Below are 19,995 nucleotides of genomic sequence, written 5' to 3'. Positions count from 1 at the left end.
GCGTTTAAAATATATTTGTCTCTAAAAAAAATTGTAGTAGTAGTAAATTTCATTTTTGTTCTATTCCAAGTAAGAATATATATGTTTTAAGGACATAAGTTGTATGAAAGACAACTATACTGCCTGAACATATTATATATTTTTAAAATATATATATAGTTGAATATTGTACAGAATATTTTCAAGTTCATTGTGTCATAAATTATTATCCAGAATCGCTTAATTTGAGTTCAAAAGCCTCTGCTTTGGCACAGGCAGTGCGTCAAACAGCGTCTCTCAGGACCCACAGCAGAAGTGCGGATTTCAAATTTTCAAAACAAACCCGACTTGTTTGGACGTGTTTACTACATGAAGCCGAGCGAAGCACACCGCCTTTTCTTATTACACAGAACTTAAAAATAACAACATGGACGCAAAAGAGAAGCACCCTGAAGATGAATCAAACTCAATTGTAAAGCCATATGATCCACGAAAGACAGCTTCCATCGATGACTTCATGATCCTGAAGCCCATCAGCCGGGGAGCCTTTGGAAAGGTGTACCTTGCACGGAAAAAATGCAAGCCAAATGCTCAGCTCTATGCCATCAAGGTAACGTGGTTTATCAACCAGTATTCAGGTTTCTACCTATCTATTATCTTAGACACTTTTGTGCATACATTGTCTTAATTGTGTTTTTGGGCGGTGGGAAGTGAGAAAGGATACTACTTGTTTGGGAGAGGGAGGTGATAAGGGAGTTGACCGCAGGTGGATGGGGAAATGAGGAGTATATTATCTATCTTTCAAACAAAAAACACTATTAGGGAGCTGGGGGAGTGATTGAGGTTGTTGGAGAAGATGGGACGATTTTTTTGGGGGATTGGAGACGGAAGATTACATTTTAGATGACAGAATGAACATGTAGCTGCAGATAGGAGGCCGAAAACGCGCAAAGTGATTGGTAGGCATTAGGCAAGAAGGTTGTCAGGGCGCTTGGATTCGCACCACGCTCTTTCAGCTGCCCGTAGTGAGGTTCTTTCAGCATGCACTGAGTCTGACAAACCAAGGCGCCAGAGGGGTCGGGCGAGCCCCCTGATAGGTCAGTGTCCAGAGACGAGGGCAAAAAAGAGAGAAGAATGTCCATGGCCGATTAGGGAGGCATGAGTGAGAAGGAGTCCGGTGAGGGGAGAGCTGATGGCGAAGGTTTGGGAGGTTGAGAGAGTAAGACAAGAAGTGGTCTGAGATGTAAGGTGGAGATACAGAACTGGTTACCAGCTTTGAATGTGTAGGGGGGAGAGAGCAAAAGAAGATGGCATAAACAACGGTTGAGATTTAGACATGTCAGGATGTGGAAATCACAGAGAAATGGCAACAGGGGGGCCCCTCTTCAGGGATGTTGGCTAGGAGAGTAAAATTCCTCCCAGAATCCCCAGAGAGCACCTGGTGGGCGGTAGAGCACTAAAGGGCGCTACAGCAATGTTTAATTACACTGGTTAAATTACACACACAGCGGGAAATTAGAAAGAGGGAGTGAACTGAGTAAGGGAGTAAAGAGAAAATTTCCATTTGGGGGAGATTAGCCAACCAGTTCCCAAACCAGTTTCCATTTATGTCTCCTCGCATGCAACACATTGCATTTACATTTTCTTGTGTGTGCAATTTCCCAGAGCCCATTTATATTGGTGTGTGGGTGTGTGTATCAGTTCACTTGAAGAATACTTATATTTTGAGTTACGTAAGACCAGCAGAAACAAACATTTTACTCTGCAATTAACAAAATAATCTGAATTTGACTACTATGTTTTACTACTAGGTGATGAGGAAAGCCGACATGGTGGATAAGAACATGACGGGCCAGATGAAGGGAGAGAGAGATGCCCTGGCCATCTGCAAAAGTCCCTTTGTGGTCCACCTGTACTACTGCCTTCAAACGGCCACTAAAATCTTTCTGGTAACATTTGCAGATTCATGTTTTTTTCACTATGTTCTGCAATAGTGTCTTTCTACAAGGTGTTAATTTATCACGAAATTTCAATGCTTTAACTTGCAGGTCATGGAATATCTCATTGGTGGCGACGTTAAGTCTCTTCTCCACATCTATGGTTATTTTGACCAGGATATGGCTGTGAAATACATTATAGAAGTATCACTGGCGTTGGACTATCTGCACCGTCACAATATAATACACAGGTGGGTGGATTGTTCACAGAATCTTTAGCGGCTGTAACCAGAAGTGTCTTGTTTGTTCCCTTGCTGTTCTTCTGAATGTATGGATCTGATCTGGAACACACTGTTTGTAGGGACCTGAAACCTGACAATATGCTGATCTCCAACGAAGGACACATCAAACTGACCGACTTTGGTCTTTCTAAAGTTAAGCTGGATAGAGGTACAGAAACCAATCTTGTGGCACGAGAAACCTGCTGATGAACATGTTGCGTAGTGACAGTATCATTCATGCTGGCCCTTGTTTTCTGTGACAGAGCTGAATCTGTCGGACATCCTGACCACCCCTTCCCTGGCCAAGCCGGATAAACACTACTCTCGAACCCCTGGCCAGGTCCTCTCCTTGATCTGCTCTCTAGGATTTGTAAGTAACACAAAAGTTTTTTTTATCACACACACATCTGTGAACGTATGTTTGCAGATCGACCGATATATCGGTCGGCCGATATTATCGTTTTTTTACGTGTATCGGTATCGGCCGATACGCGGCTGATTTTCGCCGATATTTTTTTCGCCGTTTATTTTTTATTTTTTTTACTTGTTCTACCTCACCTGTTTTTAATATTTGTAAAATATTGTTCATCTACTTGTTCTTACTTGTTCTACCTCACCTGTTTTTACTATTTGTTAAATATAGTTTTTTACATTGAAGTTCAATAAATGTTCCTTTTTTTAAATTGAGACTTTTAACATTTGTTATCAGTATAATTGTTATGATTGAGTGAGCAAAAGCAGTATCGGCTCTAAATATCGGTATCGGCGTATCGGCGTATCGGCTAAGGCTGATGAAAAAATATCGGCATCGTATCGGCCCTAAAAAATCTGTATCGGTCGATCCCTAGTTTGCAGGGCCCAACCCTTACTTTCAAAGTTTGGCATTCTGCTAAGACTGTATGACAAAAGAAAATTGTATGCCATATTTTGTATTTGAAGGATTTCATTAGTTTTGTCCTGATATCAGTTTTTCAAAAGTCACAGTCCCATTGCATTTGAAAGGCTAAGATCAGATCAGGACAACCAGAAACGGCTGCTTGGGGACCCCCCAGCCCAAATCTGGTTTGGTCTCCATGGAAACCAGGCAGCTGTTTACCCTGTAGCAGCTCCGTCCCGGCCCGTGTTTACAAACCACCACCTCCCTCCACCAGAACACGCCAGAAGCGGAGTACCGGCGCAGCTGTAGCGCGTCAGCGGTGCCCAGCCCCATGTCGTGTGACCGCGCCGAGCGCAAGAAGCAGTCCCTGTGCTCGCTGCAGGTCAAGAGGAAGAAGAATCGAATGTTCGGGCCCGGTGGCTCCTCCCAGAAACGCGGTACGTCGTAGTGTCGGCCCTCCTACGGTCCGTCCCACTGGATCGCCTTTGTCCCTCTTTCACTGAGAGCCGAGGTGTGTCTGTTTCCCTCGGCGAGGTGCGCCGTTTCATGCCCACGTTATGCAGGGGGCCAGCTGACGCTTTTCTTGTCTTCCGCAGCGGCCATGAAGTGCATGTTCAGCCCGCAGTCCCTGGGCAAGAACCTGACCCCCACGCTGCTGAAGACCCGGCGGAGGTTCGAGACCATGAGCGCCGTCAGCAACACCGAGTCGGAGGGCGAGTGCAGCCCGCTGTGGGAGTGTGAGGAGGTCAGAGCTCCACCACATGCTGTCATTCAGGGTGGTCCCCAGCAGACGCTCTCGACCATATTATGGGCTGTACATTTTAGGGAGAACACTGTTCAAATGTAAAACAATTACTTGGACTTTGGGTCCAAGTAAGTACATTTTTCAAAAAATGCACGAGATTTCTCATCCATCAAAAATCTGCATGGTCCGAGTTTTGCCTTTGAGACAAACACACCAGCTACACCCTGGCCATTAGTCAAACTCGTTCACAGGGACAGGCCCAACATAGTGGACATAGCCAGGGGAAGGACTTTCCAACCATTTTACCTTTCTGGGGCCTGATCACCTGCAACAATATCATATTTTTGATCACATTAGAGAAGCAATATACACAAAAATCTGACTTGGTGACCCAAAGGGTGTGAAATATCAGTAACACTATTCCATGTTCATGATCTGGGGGTATGTGAGGCATTGATGCTCAGCATTGTTGATCCCCAGAAAGAAAACCAACCTGTAAGCAACATGGCCGTGGGCGAGGGGCCTTCCGACACCCAGCCGACGAAGACAGAGTCCGTCTGTCCCGATGCAGACCGGGGCCTCGAACTGACCTCGTCCGAGAAGTTCAAGTTCTCAGCCGAGGCGGCCTCCGGACCGCCCGCACACCCCACCACCGCACCCCAGGGGAACGACCCCCAACCTGGGTCGGACGGTCAGGCGGCCAGCCCGGCGCCCGGCAAGAGGACGTTCTCGGACGTGGAGAAGAGCCCCGAGGCGGCGGCGGCGGGGACCCAGGCTAAGCGGGCCAACACGGCCTACGAGGGGGCCTTCCAGACCCCCCCGGAGGAGAGGCCCTCGGGGCTCACCGGGGCGTTCTCCACCGTCCTCCTGGAGGACCTCAGGCCTTTCCCCGGCATCTCCAGCCCGCTCGGCGTCACCAAGAACCTCTTTGGCGAGCTGCACGACCCCGCGGAGGACGTGTTCCTGGCCCCGGGGCCGGAGGACTCCAGCTTCACCTCGGACCAGGAGCTCTGCCGCAACCTGTGCCTGGACTCGGACGGCTCGCTGAACGAGAGCTCCGTGCTCGTCGGCGAGAGCCCCACGTCGGAGGCCTCCAGCCCGTCCTGCCGCCGCCGCTCCACGCCGTCCCCGGGCGCGGAGCGCACCGGGGGCCGCGAGGCCTCGACGGAGCCCACCCCGCAGAGGCCCAACCTGTTCCGCCGGGGGGAGCTCCAGTCGCCCTGCCTCGGGCGAGCGCCGGCGGGCGCGACCACCCCGCCTTTGGCCGCCCAGTCGCCGTGCTTCCTGAAGCCCCGGCCCGGGGTGGCGTTCCGCAGCTACTGCAGCTCCATCAGCCGCTCCAACTTCTCCAGCCACTCGGTGGAGTCCATGGACACGTCCTCCATGCCGTCCCTCGTCACGGGCGGCGTCACGCCCGTCCAGAGGACGCACAGCTCCAACGGCTCCCGCTATCAGGTGGGGCGGAGGAGGATGATGATGATGAGGAGGAGGATGATGATGATGTGTAATGCTAATCATAGTAGTACTGTACATGCTAAAGATAATCGTCATGGTGGATGCTAGTGATGCATGGTAATGATGCATACTAATGGGGCTCGCTGCTAATCCACAAGTATCCGGTATTGGGGGTTTCGAAGCTCATATATCAAGGAAATATCTGTTTTAACCGTTTTAACCATAGTTTTAAATCATCATGTCATGTTCCTCCCATGTTTTAATCATTTCAACTTTTCGTGTTTTTTTTTTCTCTGGTTCCTCTCGGTGAGCCAGACGCCCCAGCCCATGACGCCGTCCCACACCCCCTTCAGGACCCCCAAGAGTGTTCGCCGGGGCCCCGTGCCGGCCCTGGGGGCCCAGATACTGGGCACCCCAGACTATCTGGCCCCGGAACTCCTGCTGGGCAAACCGCACGGTAAGGGTTACAAGATGTGTGACGAAAACACGTTGGATATCTGCAGGATGTGTTTATGAGCCAACTGCCAAGCATTAGCAAGTGAACAAAGAAGGGCTCGGCATACGAGAAATGAGTGGCGCTGCACTGCTACATGAAGGAATATGAATGGCATACAAGAGCAAATTAGCATTTTAGTTCTTGATACACATTGAACAACTAAAAACAAGACGGGTGTGCAGTATGCGACTGCATACTGCGCTTGAAACAAGTGCTGCATTTGAAACAATGTACATAAAGTACTGTATGTTTTATGTCGGAAGATCGACGTGTGATAGCATTTTATGACGGGTCTTCTGTTTGTAGTTTCAGGATACGGTTGTTGTGGTGAGTTTTATTAAAAAGACAAATTAAAACCTTGCTGCTTCACGCGAGCATGCATGTTAACCTACCCCCCCCCCCACCCTGACCCACTAATAGGGATGAGGCAAAATGGCTGCCTGGCTTTCGCTGACTTCGGTTTGGTGCTTAAACCGTGTTCAGCTGGACTTCTAATAGGAGATGGGGATCTTTCTAGCGTGTGGCGGTCTCCATAATGAGGGAGAGGGGGGCCTTTGTGATTGACACTAACCTGGTTGATAGCGATGTGTTGCGGGGTCACATGCTTTCAAAAGATCAGCTGGGCTTTTAAGATGGACACAATCGGGGTGTTGATGTGATTTGCTATGCTGTTTGTTTTTGCCTAGATGTCTCACGCATATTCTGTTATTTAAATTGCCTGTTGCCATACGCTTCCATCAAATATATTATAATATATATATTATATATTAATTCAATAGAATTCAATAGAATAAGTTATTTTAACTACAACTTGAAAAAAGCAGGGTTTAGCAGTTTATAATTTTTATTATTAATTTTTATTCTATTTTTTAACCATAATCAAACTAAATGTTCATTCATGCACCCCACTGGTGCAGTTGGCTTGGGATGCTTTGAAATTGAATCCTCGCTCGTCCAGTCATCTAATCTCGTTATAATCCCTCGTTCACCCCCACCGCGGCTGTGAAAGTAAAAAGCACACTCCTAACCAGAATGCCTGAAGAGTATCACACGGGCCATTCCTGACCGTCTGTCCGTCCGTCCTCCTCTAGACTTCATGGTGGACTGGTGGGCCCTGGGGGTGTGCCTGTTTGAGTTCCTCACGGGCGTGCCCCCCTTCAACGACGAGACGCCACAGCTTGTCTTCCAGAACATCCTCAACCGAGGTCAGTGGGGGGGGGGGGGGGGGGGGGGTCAGTGGGGGTCTCCCCTCCCTCCTATGTCCCTTCAGCAGACAACGGTCTGATTCTGGTTCTTCCTTTGAGTCACGATCTGCTGAAGATAATATTACTATAAACCTGGAATAATATCGCGCATATATATATTAAAAAGAAATATATCTAATAATAATAAATTGCATTCATTTATTTCTATTCCATGAATCACCCACAATACCATAGATTCATGTTCTCAGATAGCCATTTCTTTGGCGTGCCAACATGACTAATAAAAATGTTATTTACCGGCCGAATGTAAAATTGAACGGCCACATGAAAATATTTGCATGTATAAACAATCAATTCTTATAATTAATGCATTTGAATGTTTTAAATGTCCCCCCGCCAGACATCCCGTGGCCAGAGGGAGAGGAGGAGCTGTCCGGGAACGCCAGGAGCGCCATCGAGATCCTGCTGACCATGGACGTGACCAAGCGAGCCGGCCTCAAGGGTGAGATTGGGTAGCTGTGCAGTTTTCTGTGTTCTCCTGCTGTGAATGTACAGCATTTGAACTCCAAACTTATAAACTGGCCCCAGTTAGACAATATTCAGACCACATAGAGCTATTTTACTAAAGTTTGAGCTCCTCGCAGTGATCGCTCATCTCAGATCTCTGAACAATGGTGTTCATACTTTTTGCAAGGGATAACTTTACATGTTCTCCCCATACACACAAGCATTGAAATCTTATGTTTAGTTATTAACATGAGTTTACAACTTAATGGCTGTTCAAATAATAACCATTCTCTCACTGGACTATTAATAATCTTCCCAAAAGTACGGACTCAAATCCTTCTTCTTTACGAACTACCTTACATTCCAAAAATCTATACAATGACTCCAAACTTACTATTTATACTTTTTAAATGATTAGACTTTTAAAGCAAGAACACCCTTAGCAACCACCTAGAACACCATGGAAACTACCTTAAACATCCTAGTAACCAACTTTAACCCCTTGGCAACCACCTGAAACCCCTTAGCAACCACCTAAAACCTTTTTGACATCCCCCTAAACAACATAGAATACCATAGCAACCACCTTAAATACCATAGAATGAGGGTTTCTGCTAGCCTTTTCTTTCGCCAACGTGGCCGAATGTGAAATTGAAAGGCCATATTTAATACAGGTGTACACGCATGCATTATAATAAAAGGGGGCCATCGTAGGTCCATGCATTCAGTAAGCAACGCACCAACGCATATATAAATTGAATAAAAAGGTACCGGAACAAGATGGCCATAAAGAATTATATTTACCAGTAAATCAACCTTCTAGTCGGCCATTCGCCGGTAAATGCTGATTGACAGAAACCCTGCATAGAATACCACATACAACACCATAGAAACCTCCCAGACCGTCATATCAGCCACTCAGAACACCCCAGTAATGACCCAGAACACCCCAGCAACCACCCAGAACACTCTTCCATAACAAATGTAGGATTAAGAATTTGAGAGAGTAAAAGCGTATCAGACTGTTGAGGCACACCTGAGAGGTCCCAGAAATGAGATTCAGATACGGGGTTCATGCAAACTCAAAGCTGCTTCACCTTGCTGTGAGAGAAGAGGCTTTCTCACGTCCTGTTTTGTCATTTGAACCGTCAGAGCTGAGCGGCCACCCTTTGTTCGAGGGCCAGGACTGGGACGACATCCAGAACCAGGCCATGCCCTTTGTCCCCCAGCCGGAGAACGACACGGACACGTCCTACTTTGAGGCGAGGAACCAGGCCCAGCACCTTGTCGTGTCCGGGTTCAGCCTCTAGAGACCCCCCACAGCTGGGTTCAGCCTCTAGAGACCCCCCGCACCTGGGGTCAGCCTCTAGAGACCACCACGCCTGGGTTCAGCCTCTAGAGACCCCCGCACCCGGGTTCAGCCTCTAGAGACCCCCGCACCTGGGTTCAGCCTCTAGAGACCCCCGCACCTGGGGTCAGCCTCTAGAGACCCCCGCACCTGGGATCCTTTTGGGTTTTACAGGCAGAGGCGATTTTAATTTTAGCATTTGATTATCCTTGGGTGGTGGTGGGGGGGGGGGGGGGGGGGGGCGTGCGTGCGTGCGTGCGTGCGTGCGCGTGTGTGTGTGTGTGTGTGTGTGTGTGTGTGTGTGTGTGTGTGTGTGTGTGTGTGTGTGTGTGTGTTGGCTGATTCTGTCGTTTTAAAAGGTTTTAGCAACGGTTTCACTAGGAATAAATGTAGGTCGAAAAGACTTGGAACAGGAGACTATATTTGTCTTAATATTTTTTCTTTTAACCAAACGATTGGATGGTTCTAAATCTCTAGTGATTATTGCTTCATGATAATGTATTGCTTGCTACTGTAAACCAGTTGCCCTCGTTTTTAACATTACAGTTGTCTAACGATATGTGTTTAGAATGGATCATAAGTGGTCTCCTCTTCAACATCAATAAGTAATTCTTTGTTAATAAGCAGCTTGTAAAAAAAAATAAGGAAATCATTAATATATTCATGTTACATAGTACCACTACCCATGCACTTCTTCATTTTTAAAGTAAACGTCTTTTCTTGTATCGTGTTTTAAAAGATTTACAGTTTATGAAGGAAATGGTTTTCCTTTAGTAATGGTCACCGAATGCTGTAGCTGCTCATAAAGTTTTATGTTTCTCTACGTGACAATGAAATGAACAATAAAATGGATGTTTGTATCATAGAATTTTTCTGGTTTTGTTATTATAATATACAAGAAGCCCATACAAGAAGCCATTCATTCATGTACCAATTCTAGAGATACAAGCGGCCCAGGTGTTTGACAAACCCAGACGCTCAAGGCCACAAAAACAAGTGTAATTCCCGCACATAGCCACAAACCAAGTTGCAATACCAACACATAGCCAAAAGAGAGCAGTATAAAGACATACGGGTATTCAGGACTCCTGAATACCCGTATTTCAGGTATCCTACCCATAATTCTGAGTTTAAACTCAGAACGCCAAAAGAATAATCACGTGTTGCCCTCATCCTCTTCCGTATAAACTGATCTCAAACTGAAGTATTAAAGGTCCCATGACATGCCACCAGGTGTGAGTTTGATTAGCCGATGCAAGCAGTTGCTCATCTATCTTTCACACATCTAGGTGGACACGCCCACTTATGATGTCATAAAGGGCAGATTTTCAAAACGGCTTGTAACGGCTAATCACACTCACCTGGTGGCATGTCATTGGACCTTATTTCCAAGATACAAATTCTGCACAAAGCAAGCAGCACTGCCCAAACATATATTTAATGTTTCCCAACAGACTATAGCTGTTACTATTGGCTGTTAACTAAAATATCTTTGCTCGTAATTCTAGTTTGAAATATTGTTGTCACGTTATTTGTATAAAAACAAATTGTTGGTAATCATGCAATTGGTAACATGATTGGTGGAATTTGGGGAAATAATTGACAGGCCTGCACGTCTCAAAATACACTTTCTTTTATTCGCAGCTCCTTATCGATAAACATGCAAACTCCTCCATTGGAAGGCATGAACTATAGAGAAAGCCTTAGTTGATTTCAGTAAAAAGGTAAACTTTTATTATTTGATAAAACAATTCTCTGTAAAGATTATATACTGTATATTCAAAGCTCTTGCTACATCTGATATACATTCTATATTAACACAATGCATTTAAAATGTTGCATTTTAATTATAACAGTTATGTATATAATGCATACACACATTCTCACTGCTTGCTAACATTTACACACGCAGTATAAGCAATATTATAACTATTTATAACCATTGGAAATAAACTTAACATTGTCTATTTATACAATGATATCTTCACATTAAACATTTAAATTAGTTCACAAACCACAGTAGCTACAGGAACCCCACTGATGGGTGCTAAAGCATGTAGCTACAGAATAAGAAAGGCTACTTGGTTAAAGACAAAAGATTCATGTGAAATCACTCAAAACCAATTAATAACTTCATTATGACATTATTAAATCCAGCGTAACTCACAAATTTGTAATTTTGGTCCGGGACTAAACAGGTGTGCTTCAACAACTTTTATTCAACGTTTTACATTTTATTTTTGCTACACCAGTGCTAAGAGTACCTTATGATGTTGAGGCACTTTTTGCATTTGGAAAACAATTAAATTAATATAATGTATGAAAATAATGATCAGTGAGTAAAACAGTGGATGGATATGGATTAAAATAAATAAATAATAATAATTACAATGAATGATCAGGTGTAATACACAAACTTGAGATGTACTTTAAGCCATTATACTAAATAGTTACACAAACTATTGAGCCTTTTTATTGAGCCTTATTTTATTAAGTATTTGAGTTGATTAACTATTTATTATCTTCACATTTGACCCTCATTGTCTCGAAACAATTATCAAGACATGTAGCAGCATTATCCGGGCAACTAATGACAAACAGGTTTGACAAACAATGCGTTATACAGAATTATGAATAATTAAAAGATGAGGCCCATATTCAAACAAAAATATAGAAGCACCGTGAAAAAATACTAAAGCAGTCATCGCATGGACTAGTTTGAATGATTTAAACCGTTGATTTTCTTCTTCTTGAACCATAATCCTCTCCTCTCAGGGTTTCCTTCTTTCCCAAAGAAAATAGTCTTTCTATACAAATCCTTCTTCTTGAAAACACACAATTCAGGCCTTCAGTCGCCCTCAATACATTCAATACATTCATCTATCTTCAATTCCACATTTAGTCCAGGAGACTCCCTCTTCCTCTTGCTCGCCCTTTTTCTACTCGTCTATTGTCGTTTGGTGCCATACTCCTAGTGCAAAAGCTACTGACTATGTAGTAGTGGTAGTGGGGGAGAGGGGGGGGGGGGGGGGGGGGGACAGCTGTTAGCTACCCAAACCAACACGGCACAAAGGATTCACGGGTCAAATGTGGCGGTCCGTGCCGTCACCATGGGGGTTCCGGTCCAAACCGCTTCAGTCGATTCTTCTAAAGGTGTTTAAAAACAAACAGAATGGCCGATGCCTTTACTGGTTCCAGAACGAGGGGTGATCGTCAAAACACTGTAGGAGTGTTAAATGTGGGTGTTGAAATGGAGACCTTTTAATGCGTTACCTTCTCCTCCGCTGGAGGTACAGGCGGAGGAGCCACTGCACCACGAACGGCCAGACCACCGCGAACGCCACCGTGCCGGGGGAGACGTCGAAAGGCCACCAGGACGGGGTCTGCTGGATCGACACGAGGAGGATATCATCACACGCCAATAACACAGTTGTAGTACAAATTAAATGCCCGGGTCCCCCAAACATATCTGTTTTATAGATACATGTATACATGTCATTTATTCATGACCTCATTTTTTTCTAATGCTTATACTTCTGCAGGTAATGCCGGCTTAGAAGCCGGGAACATAATATGACGATGCTGATGGTGTCAATTCACTGTACCTTGCTTGACCTGTTCACTCTGGGTGACCCGAACGTAGGAGACATCGCCATCGACCTCGCCTGCAACAAGCGCGCAATAGAGAAGCAAAATTAGAGATGAAGAATTTCCTAGCCGCTAGAAGCAAGCGACACAAAGACGCAGAGCATCCAACCGTGTGGCGCTAGTGACCAGCGGTAGCGCCACTGGTCAGTAGCGCTAACCAGTGTTGTTCCTCTAACCCGTGGTGATCCTCTAACCTGCGTTGCGCTGAGGGCCTCCAGGGTGTGCAGTCGCTGCAGGACGCTCTGCATGTCCTCCTGCAGCCGTCCCAGGGCCACCACGATCTGCTCGTTGAGGCTCCCGGCGGGGGTCCCGGCGCCCCCCCACCGCTCGCCGTCCCCCTCCTCCCCCTGCCAGCCGCCCGTCCCCAGCCTCTCCGACGCGGAGCCCCCGGGCGGCCGGGAGCCTGGTGAAGGAACCACAATAACAGGAAGTGTGTTGACAGAGGCAGAAGTGATTCCGATTGGTTGTGTCTGGCTACCGCGCGAGGTCGGAGCAGCATTGGCGTTTGGTTTGGCGTCGCAACTCGAGGCAAAACCCCAGAGCGGTGTTGCAGATATGATCGCATCCATTTCCCTCTTTGAGGGAAATGGAAGGCTTGACGTGGGTCTGTGGTGTTGATTCCCTGTGAATCCATTTAGATGACACTTAAGACCACTGGCAAATGGACGACTTACTGGTTAAGTAAGGGATAATGTAAAGCGCGCCAGTCATTGTTGTGATATGAACCCTGAGGGGAGGTCTTACATCACCCTGAACCTATAACCACTGTCACACATAGCAGCAGTCTGCAGTGGAAAGGCAGAAGACCGTAGAGTGCTGTCATTGACCAATCAGAATCGAGTATTTAACAAAGCAGAGTAATAAGGGTAAAGTAATGGACAGGTAAGGCAGTTATTATTGCCTGGTTAAGAGTGGATAGTTACTCGGTGGGTAGACATCTATCATTGATAAGGAGGAAATAGTAACCTTAAAGGTGAGAAAGTCCAGAATAGGCAGTTATTAATTCCTGGTTTAAAAGTATCTTGACGTCCAACAGGGAATAGTTACCGGGCTAGCGGGGTATAAAAGGGAGCCAGAAGCAGCTGTACTCCCCGGGTCAGAGCGTCTCTTACCTCTGCCTCCCCTGGCCTGGGACCTCCCTGCCGTGTCCCCGCTGCGACTCTGTCTGTGGGAGCTGCCCCCGCCGGCCTCCCCCTCCTCCCCCCCGCGCTGCACCCCCTCCCCGGGCCCGGGCAGCTCCCCCGGCGGGTGTGTGTGGGTCTCCCCCTCTGGCGTGGGGGAGAGGGAGCCCTGGCCCTCGTCTTCGTCCAGGTCCTGCGGGCTGCGGTTCCTCTCGGAGCCCTGGGGACGCAGAGAGGGGAGTGTCTCAGAGCCCGGCCAGGAGACCTGATGGGACAGTGTGTGTGTGTGTGTGTGTGTTTGTGTTTGTGTTTGTGTTTGTGTTTGTGTTTGTGTGTGTGTGTGTGTGTGTGTGTGTGTGTGTGCGTGTGTGTGAGAGAGACTTGCCTCTTCCTGACCAAACTGGTCCACAGAGTCACAGTAGACCTCGCTGTCGGAGTCATTGGCCGGACTTGGACCGGACTGCTCCTCACTGGGGTCTGAAGCAGGGGAAGAAAGAAACACAACAAAACCATCAGGCCCACGGTCACACAGTGAGGAGAAGATGGGGGTTAGACGTCTCCCTCGCGCTCAAGGATATTTACTCGGAGCTGGAGGACGGTAGGGATCGAACCCGGGTCCTTTCGGGTGGGAATTGAACACCCGAGCCATTGGACTACCGCGCCCCCGTCGCAATCCTCTTCCCCTTCATCTACCGAGGACTGAATCTAAAATGCTCCGTGTGATCATCAAGAGAGACAAACGGTGTGTTTTGGCCGGCCAGGTTGGTCTGCCGCGGTAAACGGGGAGTTTGGACTATCTGGTTGTTCGGAGCACAAAGTGTTTCCCCAAGGAAAAAGGGGCTGAGGCTCGCCAGGGATTAAGATTAGGAGATTAACACGGTCACATGGGGAAAGAGAGAACACCTGGACAATGGAGGCCAGGGGGTAGTCTGAGGGACAACCTGTTTGGAAACCATTTCAATGCGCTTCTTAGACATGCTGGGAGTGGGGATATAATTCCGTTGAATCAGTAGAAGTAGTACACACTCGCCGTTCACTTTGGACAATGTGCCCAGATTCAGTGGCTAAACATGAACCATGAACCAGCACGCCTTTTAAATCATTCTAAAAGGCCGTTTTTATGTAGTGGAGTCGACTCACAAGTCAGTCTCTAAAGGCTTCACTGAAATGGAGACTGAGGACATTCTCCCAGGTTTAGTGGCTAAAAATGAGTGGAAACAATTAAGAGTTTAAAAATAACCGGCCTCACTGAACCAACTTAAGTACGCCCCTTCATATGGTGACATGCAGAAGTCAAGTGAGATGGTAAACACCGTCGTACCTATGCGTCTTTCTAGTCCTGGGTCAAATATATCTAAACGACGTAGCTGGAAATCCTTGATTTAACCAATCTTGGGGACTGATCACACACTCGATTGAACAAAATCGAATAATGTACCGGTGCCCTGGACATCAATTTTAAATGTTTTAAAAAGCTCTCTTACTCATGTTCCAAAGTGATTCGCTATACCTCCAGTTAGCTTCCCAATGGAGGAGAATGGGGTGAAGCATCATTACTGGTCATTACATTCCGGGTCAAAGGTAAGGGCCGCCCGCAGGCCTTTGAGTGGCCATTCTTGCTGCTTTTCGTACAACTAACTTGAATCTAGATGTTCGGTAGGCGAGGAGACCTTCAATCGTCTTGCATCGCAAAAATAGTAGCGGAGTATGACAAGTGGGAAGGATAGTGTAAAAGCAAGGGTGTGTGACGCACAGCCAGAAGGATCGGGGTTCGATACCCCAGTGTCCACCGCCTAACCTGTCGGTGTCCTGGAGCAAATGACCCCTAACCCCCTCCTGCTCCTTAACGACCTGCGTCTCAATTCACCAAAGTCACATTGGATATAAAGCATCTACTAAATGTTACTTTTAGTAATAGATTAATAAACAGTGAACAGTACGATTATGGCCGTGTTTCTGACCTGGGTGAGTGTGTCCATTGACGTGAGCCGCGTCCTGGGGCCCGTCATGGCCGTTCAGAGTAGCCTTGGGTTGAGGTCTGTTGGTCAGGTGGGGACCACCATTAGCCATCTTCCCATTGGTCAGGTGACCCTTGCTTCTCCTCGACGGAGCATTTTTATTGGAGTTATGGTCTGTAATCAAAATTGCGAATGGTGAGCAATAATAGTCCACACTTACTTTAATCTTCATTTTCACATTGGCGCGTGAGCGAATGCAAGAACTGCGCCAACCTCACTGTTGTTTAAGAGAGTGACCGATCCATCAATTTATATGAACATGGCCAACCTTAAAACAGTTCATTTTCCCTAGTGGGGCCAAAACACAACAGCAAAAAAATGAAATAGACAATAAGTTAGAAGTTGATTGGTCTTCATTACCTTTTTTGACCTTGTGTGTCTCCACCTCTTCTGCCTCCTCCTCCTCCTCATCTTCTTCGTCCTCTTCATCATCATCCTCATCATCGTCCTCCTCCTCCTCTTCCTCTGCAGGTTCCCCGGCCAGGAGCTCGGGTCTGGTTCCGGTGGGCCGGCCCTCCAGAGAGCCGTTCAGCTCCAGGTTCCTGATGATGCTCTTGGTGACACTCTTTGACGGTCTCGAAGACAGCATTGTCCCGAAGCCTGCGACCACAACCCCCTGGTCAGTATAGACAGCAGGCAAATACCACTGCCGGGGTCTGGGGATTAAGTCACTGTCTAGCTCCACGGGTAGAGCAAGGCATCAACACTGCTAGGGTTAGGGGTTCAATTCCCTGTCTAGCTCTACTGTTAGAGCAAGGCCTGACCACTGCCACAGTTGGGGGTTTGATTCCCTCGCTAGCTCAACTGGTAGAGCAAGGCATGACCACTGCCAGGGTTAGGGGTTAGAGTCCCTGTCTAGCTCCACTGGTAGAGCAAGGTCAATGCCTTGCGTGTTTGCACCCACTCGACTAAATTGCAAAACATATTTATTCAGACATACATACAGCTAGCGTAAAACCGTGAACACACATTCTTTGGACAACGATGGAAGCCTACATTACCCAAGTCTATTACAGTTACTACTAGGTCTATTTTATGATGGCAAGACGGACGACACAGTTGACAGCATTGCTGCATTTGGATGTGGTGGAACTCTACAAGGAGCAAACAAACAGCTTCACCTTCATACCATAGACGCTCACGTTATACCCTATGATAGGCCTATGATTGGCTCAATAACTAGGTAAACAATGCGTTTGACATTGTGACTATCTATTTATATGGGATGAGGTCTTGCTGACATCTGAGCACACATCTGAGCACAAATACAACAGACAAACATCTCTCATTCTCCCCTACGTTCCTACTGTATGCACTACAGGATTCTAAGGGATGGAGGGGTCAAATACACGTCACTAAATGATAGCACCACACGGCAGTAGATCAGGGGGGGGGGGGGGGTCGACACACAGCGATGTACTTGCCTTCAAGCTGCCTAGCAAACTGTGTCAAACGGGCTGAGCGTGTGATGGAAGAGGAGGATTAAAAATCAACAGACGAACACAATAAGGACGGTGAATCGACAAAAGACAAGCAGAAAACCCCCTGCGGTAGGAGGCGAGGAGGAGCGCCGTACCACTGCTCAGGTCAGATATCTGCGTTATCCTCTTCTTCTCGTCCACCAGCTCGTAGAACGGACCCATCACCTTCAGCAGCTCCTCCACCTCGTCCGTGATCGGCATTCCCTCCAGGATCTGCGGATCAATGGTGTATCATTAATCGATCGTTCAATACGTCTCCGACTGAGGCTTAGCCCATGTGTGCACTCCACATGACCAGAGCGGGAGCGGGGTGTGATGAGCACATTACTGTGCACCAGTAGACTTGACAAACTCTCCGTTATAATCCAACGCATAATTCAGTATTATAAAATATACAGGCATGTATTGTCTTCATATTTTACTTGAAATCAATTGGTTGCTTAGTAATAGATGATTGATCAGGACATTTACTGACTGAGAAAGACACAGAATGAGACCGAAAGAGGGAGAAAGAATAGCGACAGATAGTTACCAGCTTCATCTCATTCACATAGGCCGCCATTGCCTCTTCCTTTGCCATGTCCCCAAGTGAATTCCAAGCATCCCTTAAAGGCACAAAACACAAGTTACATAACACATTTAATATGAGTTTGGAGAAAGACAATGCTCTTTTTCTACTTCGCTTTTAATTTATGTCAAATAAAACTTTCAACTTCAGTTGAAAGTTTTAACTTCAGAGTAAGAGTGATTTCAGTGTTTTTAGTTTAGTGAGGTTATTCAAGGTCGGAACCGTGGTGGGTCAAAGAGCCCTTGGATATGCTCAGAGGGGGTGTGCAAATAAATAAACATCCAATAATCATCTAGAACAGCTTCCAACAGTTTATATATTGTAGCATTGTTTCCACTGTGTCCCACAGACACATGAAACCCCCCATGCGGCTATGTAGGTAGGAGGTTGCATTCCCTGCGGTATCATTCACTGCCCAGGTCCAAAGATTCTCTCTCTCTCTCTCTCTCTCTCTCTCTCTCTCTCTCTCTCTCTCTCTCTCTCTCTCTCTCTCTCTCTCTCTCTCTCTCTCTCTCCCTCTCCCTCTCTCCCTCTCTCCCTCTCTCCCTCTCCCTCTCTCCCTCTCTCCCTCTCTCCCTCTCTCCCCAGGGTGATAAGGCAGCGCCGAGAAATAGGGAACATTGTATGATCCAAGGAACCATGTACCATTTTGCTTTCCCCACAGCATCCCAGAAGCCAGGCCGTGGGATTGTGCACGGGCCTAGCGTGGCCTGCTTGTAATAGCTGTAGAATTTGAGCATCATGTCGTTTGACGGCTGAAAAGAACCTGGGTACAAAAAAACGTATTGGATTATGTATTACACTGACTCTTGAGACATGTCAACATTCTGAGTGTGGTTTATAACAATGTGCCAGTTACTTACACTTAATATATAACATAGATATGACATGTAGACATTGATGGGTTTAATGGGGAAGGTGTTCTGTTTGCCACACAGGTGTACCAACTCTGGAAACTACTTCTGAGGTTCACCAACCTATTTGCGTCTGTGTGAGTCTATAAATGTATCATTCTTCATTCCCCAGCACACCTGTCTCTCCTCGAGTAGGAGCTACGGATACCAACTGTACGTAAACAGCACCGACACTGCTTTTCTGACGACAGTGAATACAGTATGTAGGTGGTCGTCCTTACCATCCGGAGGTAAACTCTTGATCACTTTCACGGCTGCCTCGAAGCGCAGCAGTGTCAGTGGATTTCCAGTCTCCATGCTGACGCACTCCATGACGAAGCCAGACAATCAAAATAAAACAACCTTCGGGGTCGAGAAACAGGCAGCAGTTTAGGGGCAGGTACACGCATGCGTGATCAGTGGATTTGGCACAGCCGGATAAAGATATTGATTACAGTAATAAGACGCCAGATATGGAAATCGTTTGGCGTCGCGTCTTAAACTCTCCATGTTATGGAAAGAAAATCACAAAGCCTAGTGTTTTGAGGACAGCACCAGTAGGAGGCTGTGTCGGTGTGCTGACCCAGTTCTAATAAATTCATGTACACTGAATACAATACAGACTAATCGACGCTTCGCAGCAAAATAGCTAGTAACATTAGTTGACTTACCATGAAGAAATCGAGACTATATATCAGCGGGGAGATCTATAACGCATACAAACAGACGCCATAAACAGCTAAGTAATGACAGGCACTGTACGCTCAGGGAGTTGTAGTTCTCGACAATCTTGACGGGAACTTTGCAACCACATTAAGAGGATAGTTCCTACACATCCCAGAATGCATTACGTGGACAGGCACTACAGGGAAGTGTAGTTAGAAAGCACTGTCAGCCAAACGGAATCGACTGGTAATTCTGACAGTGTATATAACACAAGTAACTTACAAATAAAAGAAAATCACGGCAAACTAAGGCAATATTGTTGATATTTGAACTTCATGTTACGTATTGATTTTAAGTTTGCAAAGAAAATAGGCCGGTGGTGAGATTACTCGTCTATTTAGAAAACCGTTACAACCGGATATCTCGCTCCGTTTCACTACGTTACCCGGCATGCCCCTCGGCCCGAGTTCAAAGTGTCTCGTTGTGTGCTACTTTTCTCTCCCAGATGGGGGGTTACGCCGAGCCGAGAGCAGCTCCAATCCCACAATAGCGACGGAGTTTGTCAAGCAAGCGCTGCTGGTGGTTTTCAATCTAAAAGGGGGAGAAAGCTAGCCCGGGGAAGCTCTGCGGAGGAGAGATGTAAAATGGCAGAGCTACAAATGCTGTTAGAGGAAGAGATTCCGGCCGGTAAACGTGCGCTTGTGGAGAGTTACCAGAACCTGACCAGAGTAGCTGACTACTGCGAGAACAACTATGTCCAGGTAGGAAGA

The 19,995-nt window shown here is 46.7% G+C and overlaps 3 protein-coding genes across 11 annotated transcripts in view; 2 read left to right on the top strand and 1 right to left on the bottom strand.

Annotated features, from left to right (window-relative positions):
- Positions 1 to 202: 202 nt before the first annotated feature.
- Positions 203 to 9,693, top strand: mastl (microtubule associated serine/threonine kinase-like). Of its 2 annotated transcripts, XM_060044839.1 has the most exons (13): positions 203 to 589; positions 1,791 to 1,928; positions 2,028 to 2,167; positions 2,278 to 2,366; positions 2,461 to 2,567; positions 3,349 to 3,511; positions 3,671 to 3,819; positions 4,300 to 5,274; positions 5,590 to 5,731; positions 6,077 to 6,097; positions 6,862 to 6,975; positions 7,376 to 7,477; positions 8,635 to 9,683. In XM_060044839.1, exons 1-13 carry the CDS (start codon positions 407 to 409, stop codon positions 8,790 to 8,792), a joined length of 2,481 nt encoding a protein of 826 aa, XP_059900822.1. In that variant the 5' UTR covers positions 203 to 406; the 3' UTR covers positions 8,793 to 9,683. The 2 variants fall into 2 exon arrangements, with proteins under 2 accessions (XP_059900822.1, XP_059900824.1); XM_060044841.1 differs by lacking the exon at positions 6,077 to 6,097 and having other exon boundaries at positions 205 to 589; positions 8,635 to 9,693.
- Positions 9,694 to 10,537: 844 nt separating this feature from the next.
- On the bottom strand, positions 10,538 to 19,381 carry acbd5a (acyl-CoA binding domain containing 5a). Of its 8 annotated transcripts, none has more exons than XM_060045206.1 (14): positions 19,231 to 19,381; positions 18,802 to 18,922; positions 18,312 to 18,432; positions 17,631 to 17,703; positions 17,194 to 17,311; positions 17,042 to 17,074; positions 15,978 to 16,217; positions 15,561 to 15,731; positions 13,985 to 14,076; positions 13,591 to 13,819; positions 12,637 to 12,881; positions 12,436 to 12,495; positions 12,089 to 12,216; positions 10,538 to 11,977 (listed from the first exon to the last, which is right to left on the bottom strand). In XM_060045206.1, exons 2-13 carry the CDS (start codon positions 18,890 to 18,892, stop codon positions 12,100 to 12,102), a joined length of 1,590 nt encoding a protein of 529 aa, XP_059901189.1. In that variant the 5' UTR covers positions 18,893 to 18,922; positions 19,231 to 19,381; the 3' UTR covers positions 10,538 to 11,977; positions 12,089 to 12,099. The 8 variants fall into 8 exon arrangements, with proteins under 8 accessions (XP_059901189.1, XP_059901187.1, XP_059901190.1 ...); XM_060045204.1 differs by having other exon boundaries at positions 12,104 to 12,216; XM_060045207.1 differs by having other exon boundaries at positions 12,089 to 12,213.
- A 326-nt stretch (positions 19,382 to 19,707) lies between these two features.
- abi1a (abl-interactor 1a) overlaps positions 19,708 to 19,995 on the top strand; it is a 34,010-nt gene continuing 33,722 nt past the window's right edge. Inside the window, exon 1 of the mRNA XM_060045750.1 lies at positions 19,708 to 19,986. Coding sequence (XP_059901733.1) covers positions 19,870 to 19,986 — 117 coding nt within the window. The 5' untranslated portion in view covers positions 19,708 to 19,869. The remainder of the gene's footprint in view (positions 19,987 to 19,995) is intronic.

This window comes from Gadus macrocephalus, chromosome 23 (assembly GCF_031168955.1).
Source record: "Gadus macrocephalus chromosome 23, ASM3116895v1".
Taxonomy (NCBI): domain Eukaryota; kingdom Metazoa; phylum Chordata; class Actinopteri; order Gadiformes; family Gadidae; genus Gadus; species Gadus macrocephalus.
The sequence above is the reverse complement of the archived record's forward strand: the minus strand, read 5'-3'. Positions and strand labels throughout refer to the sequence as shown.

Coding starts and splice junctions, on each gene's coding strand:
- acbd5a (XM_060045204.1), bottom strand. CDS start 18,892: ATGGAGTGCGTCAGCATGGAGACTGGAAATCCACTGACACTGCTGCGC. Junction 17,312..17,630: donor ATGTGAATGAGATGAAGCTG/GTAACTATCTGT, acceptor ATTGATCCGCAG/ATCCTGGAGGGAATGCCGAT. Junction 12,496..12,636: donor GGGTTAGAGGAACAACACTG/GTTAGCGCTACT, acceptor CGCTTGTTGCAG/GCGAGGTCGATGGCGATGTC.
- mastl (XM_060044839.1), top strand. CDS start 407: ATGGACGCAAAAGAGAAGCACCCTGAAGATGAATCAAACTCAATTGTA. Junction 590..1,790: donor CTCAGCTCTATGCCATCAAG/GTAACGTGGTTT, acceptor TTTTACTACTAG/GTGATGAGGAAAGCCGACAT. Junction 7,478..8,634: donor CAAGCGAGCCGGCCTCAAGG/GTGAGATTGGGT, acceptor TTGAACCGTCAG/AGCTGAGCGGCCACCCTTTG.